The sequence below is a fragment of the Camellia sinensis genome, chromosome 3 (genome assembly GCF_055761805.1).
Source record: "Camellia sinensis isolate YWXY chromosome 3, ASM5576180v1, whole genome shotgun sequence".
Taxonomy (NCBI): domain Eukaryota; kingdom Viridiplantae; phylum Streptophyta; class Magnoliopsida; order Ericales; family Theaceae; genus Camellia; species Camellia sinensis.
In genome coordinates this window covers 217,909,941-217,930,470 of record NC_138963.1, presented here as the reverse complement: position 1 = coordinate 217,930,470, position 20,530 = coordinate 217,909,941, and the positions used below count along the sequence as shown (strand labels likewise).

Sequence of the window (20,530 nt, the reverse complement as noted above, 5' to 3'; positions counted from 1 at the left end):
CGTGATCTGCGTTTCAACCTTACAATAGGTATATTTATACGGCGTCACCCTCACCCTCACTCTTCTCGACTTCAAAAGCGGAAAACGGAAAATGTTTACTGTGGTAGAGTGGCGATGCCGAATCAATGCCCGACGCTCGAAGAGCTTCCGCGGCTTGAGATGCCTTGATCCAACCGTGCCTAAATCCACAATTTTCACATCGGCAAACTTCTTTGGCAAGTTTCTCCTTGGTCTTTTCGATTCCAACTTTTCGGCCTTCATGAAAACCTTTTTCATAGGCCCTCCCCTTCGCGGTCTCCATTGTGAACATACTCTCCGCCTCACGATCGGCGAGCGCGGTACTAATGAGCCGACTGGTAACCCTTTCTTCCACGATGGGGTTTCCCTGCCCGGCGGGTTGTGCCTGAGCCGCCTTGGTCTTTCTTAACTCGCGCTCAGCCGCCTCCGCGCGAGCCTCCCAACTTCGAATACGTTCCTCCTTCTTCTCCATTTCTCGGCGGGCAGCGCGCAACCGCATACCGATTTCATGGGCAGTGTAAAGCCCCTTCACCGCTCCGTGAATGCCTTCACGAAATACTTCGTAGTCCTATCGACCTACCATCGATTGTTGAACCTCAGGAGGAAAAATTTGTCAAGCAAACACGACCGCTACATTTGGGTCTCGAACGATCGAGTCCGCCTCTATCATGGGTCTATTCCCCACAAATACTGCAAAGCTTAATGGGCACAGATTCGCGTCAGATCCCTTCTTGACTCGAGGTTGAGGAGATCTGCCCTGCGACTGCTTATCCCGCCTGGGCGACCTACTTTGACGTCAAGGAGACTGACGCCTCTCTCTGGAACTCCTACTCCCTGTGCGCGAAGGGTCACCACCTCGATTCATGTCTCCACCCAGCTCAACTAGCGTCCTCGCTTCCCCTCTGCTGTTAAAGAAGAGTTTGTTCAACATTCACACGATACCTTCAAAAGCTGGAGTCAGTTGCTTACTGTGCTCATAAAAGTTGTACCTTTAATCATCTATCCTTTACAGAGGTAGCACCCTCGAGGCAATCTTAATAATTGTGAAAACCTCAATCGCCCGACGCCGACTGGATCGACCCGCCTGGGGTAAGGGCAGATAGATTTATCAATATATTCGGCTTAAGTGCTCCAGTCGGCCCATGAATCAACTTCAAAACTCCTGAGTTCGTCTCATCTGGCGCCCGAATGATTATGCACCGCCTGGGGCAAGGGCAGATAGATTTATTAATATATTCGGTTCAAGTGCTCCAACCGGCCCATGAATCGACTTCAAAACTCCTAAGTGATCATGCACCGCCTGGGGCAAGGGCTGATAGATTTATCAATATATTCGGCTTAAGTGCTCCAGCCTGCCCATGAATCGACTTCAAAACTCCTGAGTTCGTCTCATCCGGCGCCCGAATGATGATGCACCACCTGGGGCAAGGGCAGATAGATTTATCAATATATTCGGCTCAAGTGCTCCAGCCGGCCCATGAATCGACTTCAAAACTCCTGAGTGATCATGCACCGCCTGGGGCAAGGACAGATAGATTTATCAATATATTCGGCTTAAGTGATCAAATATATTCGGCTCAAGTGATCCAGCCGGCCCATGAATCGACTTCAAAACTCCTGAGTGATCATGCACCGCCTGGGGAAAGGGCTGATAGATTTATCAATATATTTGGCTTAAGTGATCAAATATATTCGGCTCAAGTGATCCAGCCGGCCCATGAATCGACTTCAAAACTCCTGAGTTCGTCTCATCCGGCGCCCGAATGATCACGCACCGCCTGGGGCAAGGGCAGATTAATCAATCTATTCGAATTAAGTGCCCCAGCCGGCCCATGAATCGATTCACCAGCGTAATACCCATGAACTATTCGACATACGAATGATAAGTCAATATTGCCAAGATATTCAATCATGGAAAGCTCAACAGAGTAATCATTTTATCTAAAGTAGTGAAAGGCAAAAATTCTTCACCAACATAACATCACAAACTGCGCATAAGTAGTAGTGAAATGACAAGGTAATTTTCATTAATAAATTAAGCGCAGACAGTAACCAATTTAGACATGAAAACTACTCGGAACCAACAAAAGTCCTTAAAACAAAAACATACAACAAAAGGGAAAGCATTTCATAAAATTCGAATGACTCCCAGATCAATCCTCAGGGTCAGACTCAATTGGCTCAACGTCCACCTGCTCATAAGGAATTGGCAAGGCCAATGTAACCCCAGTGGCATCAAGGACCTTAAGCCACCCATGTTTGAATCCCCGATTCTCAAACTTGGGGACTTCATCTACGTATTCCTCGAAGGCGACGCCTTTTCCTACTTCGAATGCAGCAGAAGCCTCAGATTTTGCCTTTCCCTTGGCCGCCTTCAACTCTGCTAACTCAATCTCCACCTTGTTAAGTGCCTCCTAGGCTAGCCTAAGGGATTCTTTGCTCGCGTTCGCCCTATATTCGGCATCAAAACAGAGATGATCAGCAGTCCGAGCCCTTTCTACTTTGGCTTCGGCTCGCGCAGTCTCCATTGCGGCTCTCATCATCTCAAACTCGGCCCTGCTCTTTTGATCACCCACTTCTAACTGCAAATGGTCAATCCTCTCAAGGGCATCGTATAGGCGATAGCCCAAGTCGGCGATCCTACCGACCGTCTGCAAAACGAGTTGGGATCGTTAGATGCCATAGGCAACCAAAATCAAAACAAGTCAAGTTCACCAACCAAAAGGGCCGACTATGCAGATAGGGCTATGGCCACCAAATCCGACACGGCGTGAAAGGATGCCTTATCAGCTGGTAAGGAGACTGAAGCCGCTAGGCTCAAAGCTACTGTTGGGTCGGTAATGATGGATGCGTCAGAGGAAATCGGCGTGTCTCTAATCTTTGGCTGAACAATGAAAGGAACAACCACGTCCGACTCTTCTAAGCGAGGCCTTTTGTCATCAGGACTATCTTCTGAACTGGCCCATCCCTCGACGCTACGCTTCTTGCCCCGCTCTTCCGAAATCAACCGTTCTTCAATGACCGGTTGTTCAACCTCTTTCGCCGTTTCGGCCGCAACAATCTGAGCCGGCTCTTGAATAACGGGTTTGAAAGACTCAATCAAGGCAGGTCCAGAGCGGGCGGCCTCAGCCTTTTTTCGGGCGGCCATTCGCTCGGCATTTTTCTTTCGAGCCATCTGCGTGAGGTTTTCCCCAGCCATACCTTCACAAAAATTGCCAGGTAGGTCTCCCAAACTTCTAAAAATATCTCCAAAAGAAAACTCCACCCGACTCGAAGTGGATCGCGAAGTAGGCTGACTAAGTCTGGCTGCCTCAAACGTCGAGTTTAGGGCCTCGTCAACCTCTTCGGCCTCCTCGGCGAACTCTCTGGCTAGTTCGGCGACTACCTCTACCACCGGCTCCACGTCTTGCCCCGAATCAGAAGCTTCGAGACCAACTTGCTTAAGGCTCCTGAAGCTAGAGAAGATAAGAGCCGCAAGGTGTTGATCGCGGGATATCTATTTATGGCTTAAAGCAATCATCCAGACAGTGGAATCTGAGATTTCATCGAGCCATTGTTTCTAATGGGTTAACGATGATTGATGAAGATCACTGTGTGTACGTTAAGCGGTCTAAGGACATTTTTTTGATATTGTCATTATATGTAGATGGCATATTATTGGCTGGAAATGACAAGGAGATAATTGTCGCCAATAAAAGGTGGTTGTTCTCTACATTTGAAATGAAAGACATGGGTGAAGCAAGCTATGTGCTCGGTGTTAAGATCCTTAGGGATCGCTCTAGGAGACTTCTTTGGTTTGTCGCAAGAGACTTACATTAAGACTATCCTAGAGCGATTCCAGATCTAGAGCTGCAAACCCATTGACACTCCTGTCGCGAAAGGTGAGAGCCTAAGCCTTGATATGGGTCCTAAGACTCCAGAAGAGAATGAAAAGATGGCCCGTGTTCCCTATGCAAATGCTATTGGAAGCTTGATGTATGCTATGATGTGTACACATCCTGACATTTGTTATGCAGTCGGATTGGTGAGTCGTTACCAATCCAATCCAGGACTAGCTCATTGGAAAGCAGTTAAGAGGATATTACGATATCTTAGAGGGACTTCAGATTACACACTTTGCTACCAAAGTTCAAATCTACATCTAGTTGGCTATTGTGATGCTGACTGTGGAGGAGACTTAGATGAGTGAAAGTCTACTTTAGGATATGCTTTCATGCTTAGCGATGGTGTTATTTCTTGGAGTAGTAAGAAGCAATCCTGTATCGCCTTATCGACTATGGAGGCTGAGTTTGTGGCTTGTTCATCTGCCGTTCAAGAAGCCATTTGGTTGAGGAGATTCCTTCAGCATTTGGATATTGTCACATGCCCTTCAAACCCTGTGACTATCCATTGTGACAGCATGGTTGCACTCGCTTACGCTAAGGATCCTAAATACCACAGGAGAACCAAACACATTGATGTGAGGTTCAACTTTATCAGAGACATTGTGGCGCAGAAAGAAGTGATCCTGGAGCACATCCCTACGAGTCGTATGGTTGTAGACCCTTTGACTAAGCCCATTGCTAGAGATGTTTATCTTACTCATGTTAGGGCTTTAGGACTACGTAAATAGTGATATTTATGTGTATTCAGTTGAACTCAAATTTTTTGGGATATTTATGCCATTAGTATTCATATTTGTTTCTATTACACATTTATGTTTATTACTTTTTGCAATGGTTTGTGAATTAGCATACACAGAATAAATAAATTAATGTTAGCAAGCAAGATTTGATCACTCACACGAGCAATCGCCCTTAGCGCTAGGTAGCGAGCAAGGATGAGACTAGTGGCTTATTGTATTTGGAGCAAATAGAGAAGCTAAAATTATCCACTAGCTATGTCGCCTTGGTTGGAGCCAAAATGAGGTCTTGTTAGAGACTGACCATGGATATGAGAGTACCCACTTTTCCATGATGTGCCTGTTATGGATAGCCAGATGCGAGATCTCATTTGATGTCTGAGAGGCGAGGAAATAGAGAATTTGAGTTAGACGCTAGGAAGCGACTTGTGTGCTTAAGAGCGACTAGACTAAGATCTGTATGGTGTGTGAGTTTAACATCACTCTTTGGAAGAGTTACTCCACTATAACATGCATTCGTACTGCATGCGCTTATCGACCCGTTAGCGAGGTGAAAGAATGGATCCCTGCTTCTTCATCATGTGAGTCCTAAAAGTTATTTTTCCCTAAATGACTTCACTTTGTGCCTTTTATGACCTTTGACTATGTCATAAGATGAGGAGTTGATGTTCAGCTAATTTGGTATGTTGCCTACAGTCATGTATGATTCGGCTTTAAGGGACATTACTGGGAAAGCGGTCAATTTCAAATTGAATGATATGAGGGTGAAGGGAAGATCATCTAGTTCTACATCTCTGCTCTATATTCACTATCGACAACTCACATCGCTCTCTATGGGATGCTGATTGGGTGTGAATATAATGCGAGACCTAGGAGAGTCAAACATGCTCTTTGAGGGATTAGAGATGTTTTTGGACCGATGTAGCTAGATGGGTCTGGGTACATGAGACACTATTTCTGTTCATTTTGGGTTGATGTCTCTATGCTGACTCATATTGAGTTTCTAGTATAGAGCTCCCACATGCAGGTGTTCTCAGTGGTCACACGGTGCATTGGCTAGTATGAGATTGTTCATTTTTTGGGAGATTGAGATAGCGATGTGGCAGTGTCAGGCCAACTCATGTGCGAGTGGGAGATGTTAGAAATTAGGTGCCCATGTGGCATGACCCATGAACCTTTTGAACTTTATCCATATAAGTTTGAATTTGAATTCAAAACTTATTTGGATAACCACTCATGATATCTATATCTATCATATCAACTGATATGGATAGATGATATATGTATCCTATATATCTGATACGATATATGAGATATGGGATAACGAAACAACGTATGTTTTTTCCCATACTGACTCTCTCTCCCATTAAAACAACAATCAAGCTCTTTGCACTGTGACTTGTGTGGGTGATACTCATATTGTGGTATCACTCCACTGCTGGGTGTTCGTTATTCGCATTTTAGAAGCACGTGATTTACCCACGAGATTCTTCGCTTCAGGTTCTGTCATTAAGGTATGATTTGAAATTTTTACCCGTTGCGTTATACATGATTTACAGAATCTCAATCGCACATTAATTTTTTGGTTATGTTTTTAATTCTGTACACATATCTTTAGTGTTTTAAGTGTAACCCACACTACACTCAAATGAATTAGGGTCACAAAATATAAGTAATTATCTTGTCTTTCTAAAATACCACATCGACTATTTACTCATCTAATAATAAATATCTATACTCACATGGTCCGCGAAATAAAAATAATAATGGGCAAATTATGAAATAATATTGTTTAAAAACAAAATCACATCACATAGTGTTTTGTACCTACATAATAATTTTGGCACAAAATATACTCTCTTTTTATAATTTTTTATATTCTAATTTTGTGAGGATAGTATTTGTTTTGTTGGTGACATTAAATAATCAAAAATGTTAGAGGCCCCAAAAATTCTACCAAAAGTTTTACCAAATGTCTCACATGAGTGTGGGACCCACATGGGACCCACATTGTGTGGGTCCCACACCCATGTGAGACATTTGGTAAAACTTTTGGTAGAATATTTGGGGTCTCTAGCGTTAGAGACTGACCATGGATATGAGAGTACCAATGCAAACATTTACACTGCAACGTGAAAATATAAAATAAAATTGAAAAAAATAAAAATCGACTATTTCAATTGTTCAATGGTAACAAAAATGATTGTTCAATTAACAAATATAGTAACAAAAATAATAAACACACAATTAACTTTTGAAAAAATAAAACTTATACCAAAATACAATGTGAATATTCATAATTTAAAATTAATACTCCCTCCGTCCCAAAATATTAGTCCCTTATTCCATTTTTCATTGTTCCAAAATATTAGTCCCTCTTCAAAAATCAAGTACAAAAATAATATAAATTTCCTATTTTGCCCTTCTTTAAAATTAATAAACAATATAAAAAGTACAATTACGACATTGATATTCTCAAAAAATGTACTATCAAAAGGGTAATTTTGAAAAATCAACTTTTTTCAAATGCAATAATTGTACTACCAAAAAAAAGTTAGATTCTCCAAAAGGAACCATTATTTTGGGACAGAAGGAGTATACAACTAGTTTTTTTTTTTTTTAAACAAACTCATACTAATGTGAACATTCACACTACAATGTAAAAACATAAAATAAAATTAAAAAAGTGAAAATTGACTATTTTGATTATTCAATGGTAACAAAAATGATTGTTCAACCAATAAGCATAGTAAAAAAAAACAAAATACAACTAAATTTCAAAAAAACTTCAAAAAAAAAAAAAAACTCATACCAAAATACAATGTGAATGTTCACAATTTACAATTAACATACAACTAACCTTAGAAAAACTAAGGTCATACCAATGTGAACATTCACACTGCAACATGAAACAAAATTGAAAGAAAAAAAAAATGAATATTTCAATTATTTAATGATAACAAAAAATGATTGTTCAAACAACAAATATATTAATAAATAACTAATGATATGTGAACATTCACATCTTGCAAAATATATAATTATGTCCATATCTATAATCCAACACTTATTTCTCAAACTTTCAAATAATGTGAAATGTGAACATTTACAATGATTGACAAAAAAAATAGAAACAAGCAGCAATAAAATTAGAAATCCAAAATAAAAAAAAAAACTCAATCAATCTAAAAACAAAAACAAAAAATATCACCCGCATCCCACATCTTCATCATCATCATCTTTATCATTATCACTATCATTAACAATCTATGCAATTCCACCATTCCACCAATCCAAATCAAACCAAACCCACCTTTCAAGGATATATTTGTAACAAAATTGACTAGATATAAACAGAGTTTCAATTTACAACAATGGAGAAACATAGAAATGGACGAACACAGAATTGTGAACATAAAGTAACTATGGAGGAACACAGTTTCACCGCAATAATGGGGGGACACAGTTTCACCGCAATAATGGAGGAACATAATATTATTTTACCACTATGTGTAAATTAAAGTTTTTAAACCCTATGAAATAGAGAGTTTCAAACCCTAGCACAATAAAACAACACTACAAATGTGAATGAAACTTATCAAAAGGAAAAACGTGAATAATGGTAACTACCAAAATAGAGGTGGCAACAAAAAAGAAATGTGTATATTCTTTTTCTATGTAATACATATCAATAATAGACATAAGGGTATAACAGTCCAACAAACGGATTTGTGGTGGCTACTATGGACCCTGCACAGCAACCACTGTTGTGCAGCTAAATGGGCCAATTTCGGGGCCAATTTCGATAATCCGAACCGTTTATATTTTATAATACATCAAGTAGAATATACCTGCAAAAAATCAAGTTAATTGGATATCGTTTATACTTTCATCCACTCACATTTGTATTCATTGTAATACTTTAAATCACAATTATTATTTATTTTTGTAGATACAAATATGAGTGGATGAATGGGTAAACGATATCCGATTAACTTGATTTTTTACATGTATGTTTTACTTGATGTATTCTAAAATATGAATAGTTTGGATTATCGGAATGAGCCTCGAAATGGGCCCATTTGACTGCACAACAGTGGCTGCTGCAAACAATATAAATCAGGAAAAAAAGACTTCATGGAATAAAAACATAAATTTATGGGACTAATTAGGTTATAATTTTTCTTGGTGAGCTTATTGCGTTAGAACCCCTCTAAATGGGATTTATCAATAAAAATCCTAATTTGTTTCTCTGGTTCTAGCTTGTACATAAGAATTAATCAACTTGTTTGATTCTGGTTTTTAGAAAAAAGTTTTCAGAAAATTCTACTTTTTTTATTTTCTGTATTTTAATGTTTTCAATGATTTTTTTAATATTTTAAGCAATTTTTAAAATTTTTAGACACACTTAACATAAATACACTTAAAAAGTATAATATTTGTGAAAAAAATCTTTAAAAAATACACTAAATACCAAAAAAATACAAAAATTCTGTACATTTTTTTTTTGTGTTTTTGTGTATTTATTGATTTTTTGAAATATTTTTTCACAAATATTTTACTATTTAGATGCATCTAAGTAAGGTACATCTAAAAAAGTAAAAAAAATTACTTAAAATTTAAAAAATATTCACTGAAAACAAAAAAATACAAAAAACTAAAACTCAATTTTTAAAAAATTGAAACCAAATATACCGAATGTTATATATATACAAATATTTTATTTGATTTTTTAATCACTAGACACAGAAGTGGCAATGGTAAATTCGTTTTTATGTAACATTTTCTTAAGAATTGAATTTAAATGTGTAAAACAAAAAAATGTAGGGCCTATATCATTATAAAAGTTATACTAATGTCTTTGATCCAGGGATCTAAGATTTGAGTTTTGAGAGAACAAAAACACATGTAATTTTTCATCAAAAAATTTATTATAAAATTTTAAATTTTGATTTATCCTAACACAAGAAAAATGAATAATATTATTAGTAATCGCACATTTTTTGTTAACATAATTAAGAATAAAAATCTAATTAGACATATTTCTTGTCTGTATTAACTTAACAAGATATTAACTCTTACTATATCTCCATCTACTAAAGTTAACTATTTGAAAATGTTGCAATCACCACTTTTTATAATATATATAAAAACATCTCTGATAAACTTGACATCAAGACCTTAATGAATATCTTTCTCAATAAATATGATCAAGTAATTTGTTACAAAATCATCTTTTATTTTATTACGCAGTTTAGTTTTGAAAAAATTTATAATTGAAAATGTATGTTTTTATGAGAATAATGATAATTCGTTTCAATGAGCGGTATTAAATTTGATAAATTTATTTTAAGCATGTCATGTTCAAGTAGATAAAATTTTTATTTTTAGACAATATTTCTATTTCTAGAGAATGAACAAATAAGAATGAATGCAAAATAAAATGCATAAGCAAATTAAAATGTGATTTATAAAATAAAATAAAAAAAACATAAATGACATATGAAAAGAAAAAACAAGAATAATAACAAATAGAAACAAATAAAAGAATACAAGTAACTTTAAACAATATATAAACATAACAAATAGAATATACCAATATTTGATAAAATTTAATTTAAAAACTATTTTTAAAATTTTATAATATAAATAATTTAAAGGGTGCGAATTACTCAAATTTAATATCATCTTACTAATTACTAACATAATATACATAATTTTTAAACATTTTAAGGGTGCAACCGTCTCTGCCCACATCCCCTATCCATCATTGCTTTGATCAACATGGTAAGTAATAAATTTTTCTTAATTTATTTATTTTCAAATTTTATTATTTATTTATTTTGTTGTGAACTGGATAGGACTAAAGTCTCTTTTGAAACAAACACCTAATTTAAAGTTGTAACTAGGGATGGACAAATTAACCATTAATTCCATAAATTGAATAAATTCGGGTTTCAATTAGATTTGATTTGATTCTTGAAGGACGGTTAGTTTTGAGTCCAAAACTAAATAACTTGACGTGCGTGGTTTCAAAGAGGTGAACATGATTGCATGTTTGTTGCAAGGCAAGAAAATAGTGATGACAATTTGTTAGATAAGGTGGTATGTAGTGAAGGCGAAGCATATGCTTTATACAATAATTATGCATTATGAATGGATTTTAGTGTTCGGAAAGGAAAGCCAAGATATTATAGTGGATCAAAGAACATAAGGCAACGTGAATTTTTATGTTCTAAAGAAGGTTTTAAAATAGGTGAAGACCCTTGTGAAGAGAAAGAATTGAATAGGCTGGAGACTAGAACTGGTTGCAAAGTATTTGTTCGTTTAACTGTTGAAGATGGAATTTGGAGGGTTACTTCCTTCAATCCTAAACATAATCATGAACTTGCATTACAATCAGAGCGACATTTGCTAAGATCTGCTTGTCACTTTTCAAAACCAAAGACAAATGTGATTGATTTTACGGTAAAAACAGGTATAAGCACAAAGAATGCTTATTTATATCTAAGAGAAGAAGTTCGAGACAGTGAGAATGTGGGTTTTACCAAAAGGGATTGTTATAATTATGTGAACAAGCAAAAGATGATGATGATTAGTGCTGGAGATACTCAAACCCTGGGAATCGACCGGCCTATCAACTGGCCCTGTTTTGTGAATTTTATTTTTTTGTTGCACTTCCTTTTCGCACCATTGGTCACCTCACACTGAAATTTAGCACCTCTAAAATCCACTATTCACATTTAACACATTCCCAATCAAATTCAACATATATTCACAATATCATGCTTAAAATCAAAAGAGCAAGATCAGAACATAGTGAAACCTCCAAATAAAAAGTGGGTTTGGAAGGGTGAAACGAGTTGTGCATTTAAAGTAATTCTACATAATATTCTTATAGTGCTAACTACTTGTCACTCTACTTTCGCGTAATGAACATTACTCAAAATTGAAATGAATAATTGAGATTCAATTAATGTACTATAGAATTCACGTTTGTAAATCTAAATCCCATAATGATATTATTTTTAAATAAAATTGGATAAACTATGTAAATAGTCTCTATACTTTACACGATATATCAATTTGATCCATGTTGTAACAATCTATATTTTTAATTATTCTGTAAAATTTATACTAATATTATTTAATTACAGTTAAAAAAATATATAATTTATTTTATATTATTATGTGTAATTTTGTGAAATAATATAATTATTATGAATTTAGGGGTCAAAGTATAAATAAATAATAATAATAATGAGTGTGATAGTAAAATAAATAATTAATTTTTTGTTAATATAAGATAGAGTGTAATTTAATTAAAAATTACTTAATTTATATAATTATATTAAAAATTGGGACAATACATAATTCTCTTAAATATTTATTAAAAATAAGAATGAATCTCCATAATTTATTAATCAAATCTGGTGAAGATATGCGGGCCACGCTCTTCCTCCCTGTTCAAGGAGGTGATATGTGCGGAGAGAAAGAAAGGAAAGAAGAAATGAAAATAATTAAAATAACAATGAATCTTCATAATTTATTAATCAAATCTGGTGAAGATATGCGGGCCACGCTCTTCCTCCCTATTCAAGGAGGTGATCTGTGCGGAGAGAAAGAAAGGAAAGAAGAAATAGAAATGAAAATTAATCAAATCTGGTGAAGATATGCGGGCCACGCTCTTCCTCCCTATTCAAGGAGGTGATCTGTGCGGAGAGAAAGAAAGGAAAGAAGAAATGAAAGAGAAAGAGAGGAAGAAAAGGGGAACGAAAGGAAAAATTAATAAAAGTTGAGAGGGTCTTTAGTAGTAAAAAAAAAGAGTGAGGTATTGAAGTTAAGGTAAGTTATATTATACCTTGAGTTATCATAATATATTTTACGTATGTTTTGACTTAACATATTTATTTTATATAAGTTATGTTTTATAAATTATTATAAATTATATTATTATTTCAGTTACGTGGATTATTTTCTGAATCCTATTTGTTAAAAGGAAATTCATGAATATGTTTGTTTTATATTTTAAGAATATTTGACTATAACCTTATAAACAATTATATTTTGTAAATATCATCATGAGAGTCTCGTGCCATGGGAGACTTAAATAATCATTGGCCTTTGTTTGACCACTTTGTGGTCTTCTGTTTGTCATGGATCCATTGACCTCTATTCTGTGCGGAGCAAAGTGCTGTGCGGAGATAAGTACTACACTATTGTGAGAGCCACCTCTATAATCCGTACGATTTACCTCTTGAATCCGTACCTTTGTTCTGACTGTCATTTCTGTGACCTCTGTTCTGTTCTGTTCTGTTCTGTACCGTGGTTATGATTATTTATTTATGTAATTTCTGTATTTCAGTTACTAGCACTTAAATAATTTGTTTAACAACGATTTATTTACCAAACTGAGTTATGTAAATGTTTTGGCATAACTAACTATCCATGGTTATTTCGTGTCCCTTATACTCTTGGTATAATATCTCTCACTATGCCATGTGTTTATAACTGTTTACCAATTTTCAAGAAACAATACAATTCAGAAATAGCTTTTGAAAAGTCTTAGATGCGGGGGTGCGGAATAGACACACACAACACTTTTATGATATTTTTTATATGTAAATATCGGTCTTTTTAGTTAATAAATTTTGTAATAAAAATAGAAATTCTAATGATTATTTTCGTACCCTCATTTAAATATTACTTCCGCTCGCGTATATTGATTTGTTTAAGAATTGGCAGGAGATAACCTCAGTTACTGGCCATCACGATGCTTAACCCTTGGGTATAGAGAGCGGGTCGTGACAAATGGTATCAGAGTAATGGTTTATAAAAAAAATTAAAAAAAAAATCATCATTGGGGCATAGGACACACCCACATTTAAGAAGTAGGATAACAGGTAATTAGTCCCTAAATATTATATTTTGTTAGTGGATTTAATTATATTATAATTTTATATGATTATATATATATATATATATATATATATATATATATATATTGTGCATAATTGGTAAAAGATATTAGATATAATTTATATTTGTTATAGCAAAAAAAGAAAAAGAAGTAGAGGGTATTGGGCTCGAGTACCCACCAAAATTATAATATAATTAAATATATATAATTTTCAGTTCAGTATTTTGATTTTTAAAAATGGGTTCAAATTATAAAGATACTAATTTTGAAACTATCAATGAAAAATTCATCTCAAATTTTTTTTAACTTTTGTATATGATTCTGTCATTGTGTTCTCATTTATTTTTATCATAAACAAAACGAATGAAAAGTTTTTTAAAGTCACCGATTGTTTCTCATTTTGGTCCAAAATAATTTTTGACAACTAAACAGTGAGTTAGTTTTGGTAAAAAAAAAAATTTTGAGTTAATATTTTCTATCAAATTAATCATTCAATATATATTTATCAGAGTGCGCAGCGGATAGCTTACATGTTTCAAATTTCGAGGATGAAATTTTAAAAGGAGGGAAGATTGTAACAATCTATATTTTTAATTATTTTGTAAAATTTATACTAATATTATTTAATTACAGTTAGAAAAATATATGATTTATTTTGTAAAATTATTTGTAATTTTGTGAAATAATATAATTATTATGAATTTAGGGGTCAAAGTATAAATAATAATAATAATAATACTAACAATAATAATAATAATAATAAGTGTGATAGTAAAATAAATAATTAATTTTTTGTTAGTATAAAATAGAGTGTAATTTAATTAGAAATTACTTAGGAGTTGTTTGGGATGACCTAAATAAGTGCACTTTTTGTCTTTTTATGAAAAGATGTACAGAAAAGTAGAGAGGTGATATGATAAAAAAAAGATAAAAAGATAGATTATTTTGATGTTATCAAACTTGACCTTAATTTATATACTTATATTAAAAATTAAGACAAAATATAATAATTTTAAATACATATATTGAAGATAAGAATGAAACTTTATAATTTATTAATCAGATCTGTTGATGATATGCGGGTCACGCTCGTCTTCCCTATTTAAGGAGGTGATCTGTGCGGAGAGAGAAAGCAAAGAAAGAAAAAAAGAGAGAAAGAAAGGAAAGAAAGAGAGGAAGAAAAGGGAACGAAAAGAAGGAAAAATTAATTATTATGTTTGGTTTGAATTTTTTGGATTAAGTTTTTTGAAAATTAAATTTTTTGATTTTCGTATTTTTTTTGTTTTTAGTGAATATTTTTAAAATTTTAAATAATTTTTTTACTTTTTTAGATGCACCTTACTTAGATGTGTCTAAAAAGTAAAAAAATTGTGAAAAAATATTTTAAAAAATTAAGAAATACATAAAAATACAAAAAAAATGTACTAAATTCTTGTATTTTTTTGTATTTTTGGTATTTAGTGAATTTTTAAAAGATTTTTTTTACAATTTTTTTACTTTTTAGGTGTATTTATGTTAGGTGTGTCTAAAAAGTAAAAAATTTGCATAAAATATTAAAAAAATTCAGTAAAAACAAAAAAACACAGAAAATAAGAGTGTAGAATTTTCTGAAAACTGTTTTTAAAAAATGGAAACCAAGCAAAGTGAATGGAAGTTGAGAGAGTTTTTAGTAGTAGTAGTAGAAAAAAAGAGTGAGGTATTAAAGTTAAGGTGAGTTATATTATACTTTAAGTCACCATAATATATTTTACGTATATTTTGACTTACCATATTTATTTTTATACAAGTTATGTTTTATAAATTATTATAAACTATATTATTATTTTAGTTGCGTGGATTATTTTTTGAATCCTATTTGTTAAAAGGAAACCTATGTATATGTTTGTTTTATATTTTAAGAATATTTGACTATGATTTTATAAACAATTATATTTTGTAAGTACTACCATGGGAGTCTCATACCTTGAGAGACTTAAATAACCATTGGCCTCTGTTTGACCACTTTGTGGTCCTCTATTTGTCATGGATCCATTGACCTCAGTTCTGTGCGGAGCAAAGTGCTGTGCGGAGATAAGTGCTACAGTATTGTGAGAGTCACCTCTATAATCCGTGCGAGCCACCTCTTGAATCCGTACCTTTGTTCTGACTGTCATTCTTGTGACCTCTGTTCTGTTCTGTACCGTGATTATGATTATTTATTTATGTAATTTTTGTATTTCAGTTTCTGTCACTTAAATAATTTGTTTACCAATGATTTATTTACCAAACTGGTAAATGTTTTGGCCTAACTAACCATTCATGGTTATTTCGTGTCCCTTATACACTTGGTATAATCTCTCACTATGCCATGTGTTTATAATTGTTTACCAATTTTCAAAAAACAATGCAATTCAGAAATAACTTTTGGAAAGTCTTAGATGCGGGGGTGCAGAATAGACACACACAACACTTTTATAATATTTTTTATATGTAAATATCGGTTTTTTTGATTAATACATTTTGTAATAAAAATAGAAACTCCAATAATTATTTTGGTACCCTCATTTAAATATTACTTCCGCTCACGTTTATTGATTTGTTTAAGAATTGGTCGGAGGTAACCTCAGTTACTGGCCATCACGATGCTTAACCCTTGGATACGCGGAGCGGGTCGTGACATATGTAGTTTCAATTTGCTCGATTTTGCCTTTAATTTAACGGATTGTCTCATTTTAGTCCAACAAATAACGGTTGTTAAATTAATTTAACGGAATGTCAAATAATGTGTCAATTTGGTCTTTATATTTTACACGATGTGTCAATTTGGTCTCTGTACTTTCAATTTTCTCGATTTTGACAGGGACTAAATTGATACATTGTGAAAAATACAGGGACTAAATTGATACATTGTTTGACTTTCTGTTAAATTAACTTAACAACTGTTATTTATTGAATTAAAATGACACAATTCATTAAATTAATAAACAAAATCAAATAAATTAAAATTACAAGGATCAAACGGGCACATTGTATAAAATCCATGATTATTTACATAATTCTCCCATTAAAATTCCAAGTAAAAGTGGGTAGTGTTGTCTGCTTTCTCTGCTCTTCCACTTCATATAGGAGAGGTAAAAGAGGAAGTGATCGGTTCCAAACATGGAGTCCATGCCTAAGTGGTCGTCGTCGTCGTCGTCGTCATCATCATGCAAGGCCAGAGATGAAACCCTACACATAGTCATGTTCCCATGGTTAGCCTTTGGTCATATGCTTCCATTCTTAGAGCTCTCCAAGCTCATAGCCCAAAATGGTCACAGAGTCTCTTTAATATCCACTCCTAGAAACATCCACAGACTCCCCAAACTGCCTCCAAATCTATCCCCTCTCATCAATTTAGTGAAACTCCAACTACCCAAAGTCGACCAACTCCCCCAAAACGCAGAGTCCACACTCGATCTTCCCCACCACAAAGTCAAGTACCTCATGAAGGCCTACGATCAACTCCAACAACCCATGTCTCAGATTCTCTCAGATTTATCTCCCCATTGGGTAATTTATGATTTCGCTCCATATTGGTTCGGCCCTCTTGCCTCCAAACTCGGCATCTCCAGAGTCTTCTTCAGTGTCTGCGTTGCCCCTGCGTTGTGCTTTCTGGGTCCTGTACCAGTGTTAAAGCGCACGAGTGGTGAAGACGATCGCACAACACCAGAGGACTTCACTGCTAAACCCAAATGGATCCCATTTGAATCAAAAATCGGGTTTAAGCTCTTTGAGATTAAGTCTTTCTTCAACGACACATCCACCAATTATGCAAACGTCCCGATTACATTTCGCTTCGGAGCGGGGATTGAAGCTTGTGATGTATTGGCTGTGAGAAGCTCTTACGAGTTCGAACCCGAATGGTTGAAACTCATGGAAGAGATTCACATGAAACCCGTTATACCAATCGGCCAATTGCCCTCTAGTGCGTATGATGATAGTTTCGATGAAACGTGGTATACAATGAAAGAGTCAAAGTGGCTTGACAAGCAGTCTAATAAGTCCGTGGTCTATGTTGCATTCGGAGGCGATACAAAGCCAAGTCAAACCCAACTTACAGAGATAGCTTTTGGGTTAGAACTATCCGAGTTGTCATTTTTTTGGGTTTTGAGGAATCGGCGTGGTGTGGATGACACTGAGGTGACCGAGTTACCAGATGGGTTCGAGGAGAGAACCAAGGAACGAGGAGTGGTTTACACTAATTGGGCGCCTCAACTCAAGATACTGAGTCATGACTCGGTTGGTGGGTTTTTGTCTCACTCTGGGTTGAGTTCGGTGGTTGAGGCTTTACAGTTCGGGAAGTCTCTCATTTTGTTGCCTTTCATGGCGGACACGGGGTTGATCGCTAGGCATTTGGAGGAGAAGAAGATGGCATGTTTGGTACCCAGAGACGAGCGAGACGGGTCGTTCACAAGAAACTCGGTGGCTGACTCACTGAGATTAGTCATGGTTGAGGAAGAAGGGAGGATATACAGGGACAAGGCTAAAGAGATGAGTGGGTTGTTTGGTAACAGGGCTATACAAGACAAATACGTGAATAATTTTGTGGATTACCTGAAGAAGCATAGACCAGAGCTAGCTCAAGAGGAATAAACAAAAATCCACTGTTATGTTATGTTATGTTATGTTATGTCCCAGATTTCTGAGTCCAGAATTTGCTGGGAAAGAAGTTTGTGTGGTATGTGTTTACGTTTGAAATGAATATAAGTTATAAATTAATGTTTCACAATAAAATTTAGAATAAAGTTTCAGGAATTGCAGTTTTATTGAAGGAATAGATGAAGTTATGATTGGTGTGTAATTTGTACTCAGTTTTTTTTCTATTTACTGAAAAAAAAAAATGTAATAAGAGAATAAAAAGTGAACTATTCAGAATTTTAGTGAGAACTTCATTATATAGTGTATATTTGATTTGGGTGCATACCATATGTATATTTGATTTGATTTGGGAAAGTGCTTAGGTGTAAGGTGCATATTATATGTACTTACGGAAGTTCTTACAAATATACATAAGTTATCTCATAAAATTGTATAAATTCTCACAAATATACGTAAGTTGTGATTTTTTAATTTTTATGAATTAATTTATGTATGTTTGTAAAAATTTATGCATTTTTGTAAGGTAATTTACATATATTTGTGAGAAATTACGTAAATGCATATATGCATTTGCATAACAATTACTCATTTGATTTTGGTAATCAATATATTTACTTTAAAACCAATGTGAAGTCTAGTGGGCCCATTTCATAGATTTTGCTCTTGTAATAAGGAAATGATATACAATCTCACTTTTTAGATTCATTTTCTAGACTTAATGATATGTAAGTAAAATGATTGATTGATGATATGAGAGAATATTACTTTTAATATCCTAATTGATTGTCACACATTACTGAGTTTGAAAATTAAGTCAATTTTTTTAATTATTTTGAATAGCAATGCTGTTATAACAAACCCTGTGTATTGAAGCGTACAAAACCGAGATATGATTTGTGCCAAATAGCAATGTAATGTTCATCTTGACACCACATTTAAACAATTTGGAAAGTGAATTTCCTCACACCCCTTTCCAAAATGCAACTCTTCAAATCAATGTAATCGTAAGAGACATCACAATCTCACTCAAATTAACAACCTTCAATGAATCTGCAAGTTGAGAGCTTATATTTTGGTCTTAGAATGGATTATTTGTAATTTTGTGTATTAAAATTCCCTAGGGTTCTCTCTCTAGAGTTGAAAGCTTCTCTTTCTAGAGATTTTTTATAACTTTTCACAGCAATGGGTTTTCATGACGTGTTTTGCCATTTTCGTAGAGATGACCACGAGGGTTGAAACAGAGCCAAGTCGAAGGGACATGAGAAGACCATGTTCTTGAGCTAGTTGGTATAGGTAACTGTGTGGTGCTGATGAGTTAAAGATGATTTGGTGTAAGTTTCCGATGAAGGGAAGTCCTGGAGGACCTGGTGGCAGACAAGGTGTTTGTCCATTGTTGTTTTGTGTTTGATGAAGAAGAAATAATAGTAGAATTGGAAGAGCTAGAAGGAAAAGAAGAAGAATTGACGTGGTTAGTTGAGTTGTTGCAAGTGTTTGCTAGATATGGTAAGGATGTGAGAAAGATAGTCTTTTTACAAACCTCTTCCAAGATCCATGCATGGAAAATGGAAAAAAACTATTCAATTTCGCATTGCCACCCAAAACTGAGGACAAATTGTTTGGGCGGACAAAAATGTTATGACTATTAGATTATTTTTTTTATTTTAAATTATTGATGATTTATATATTGAAATGTAAAAAAATAAACGAAATATATTATAAAAGTGGGACTCGTGATAGGCCTCACAATCGAGACTGGATGATACAGTCTACTTTAGTATACATTAGATTTGAGAGGAACTGAGTTTTAAAACTAAATCTCAATAGCACATTAATTTTTTGGATATATTTTTAATTCTGTGCACATATATTTAGGCCTCATTTGGGAACACGTTATTTTAGTAATTTTTTGGCTTTTTGGCTAAAATATGAGGTAAAAAAAAAACTAGTATGTTTTGAATAACTTTTTGATTTTTTACGAAAAGATGTGCAAACTCTTTGAAAAATCCTTTTAAACCTCTTATTTAGAGGTTTGGAGTTGAAGAAAATTGGAGGAGAGGGAAGAAACCTAGTTAGCGAAGAAGTTGGGCATAAACCGTTAAGAGAGAACGGGGCAGCCTTCACTAAATCAGGTCTATCATTTTGTACACTTGGACTTAAGTTGTGAGGCCACCACCATTGGAAAGTGGACTTTCGGGGCTTCATTTTACACTCAAGAATCTTCTAAAGCCGAGTTCGGATGAGGGAGATATGGCTGGTTGAAGTTAGGCATCCATTCGATTAAGCCAAAACTGAGCAACCTTCACTAAAATAGGCATATCTCTTAGAAAACTTAGAATTCTGATATGAGGCCACTT

General features: G+C 34.5%; 1 protein-coding gene across 1 annotated transcript; it reads left to right on the top strand.

The window, feature by feature from the left end:
- Positions 1–16,287: 16,287 nt before the first annotated feature.
- On the top strand, positions 16,288–18,332 carry LOC114275264 (UDP-glycosyltransferase 91A1). The gene has a single exon (XM_028217279.2). The coding sequence runs from the start codon at positions 16,698–16,700 to the stop codon at positions 18,168–18,170; it is 1,473 nt and encodes a 490-aa protein (XP_028073080.2). The 5' UTR covers positions 16,288–16,697; the 3' UTR covers positions 18,171–18,332.
- Positions 18,333–20,530: the final 2,198 nt, after the last annotated feature.

Coding starts and splice junctions, on each gene's coding strand:
- LOC114275264 (XM_028217279.2), top strand. CDS start 16,698: ATGGAGTCCATGCCTAAGTGGTCGTCGTCGTCGTCGTCGTCATCATCA.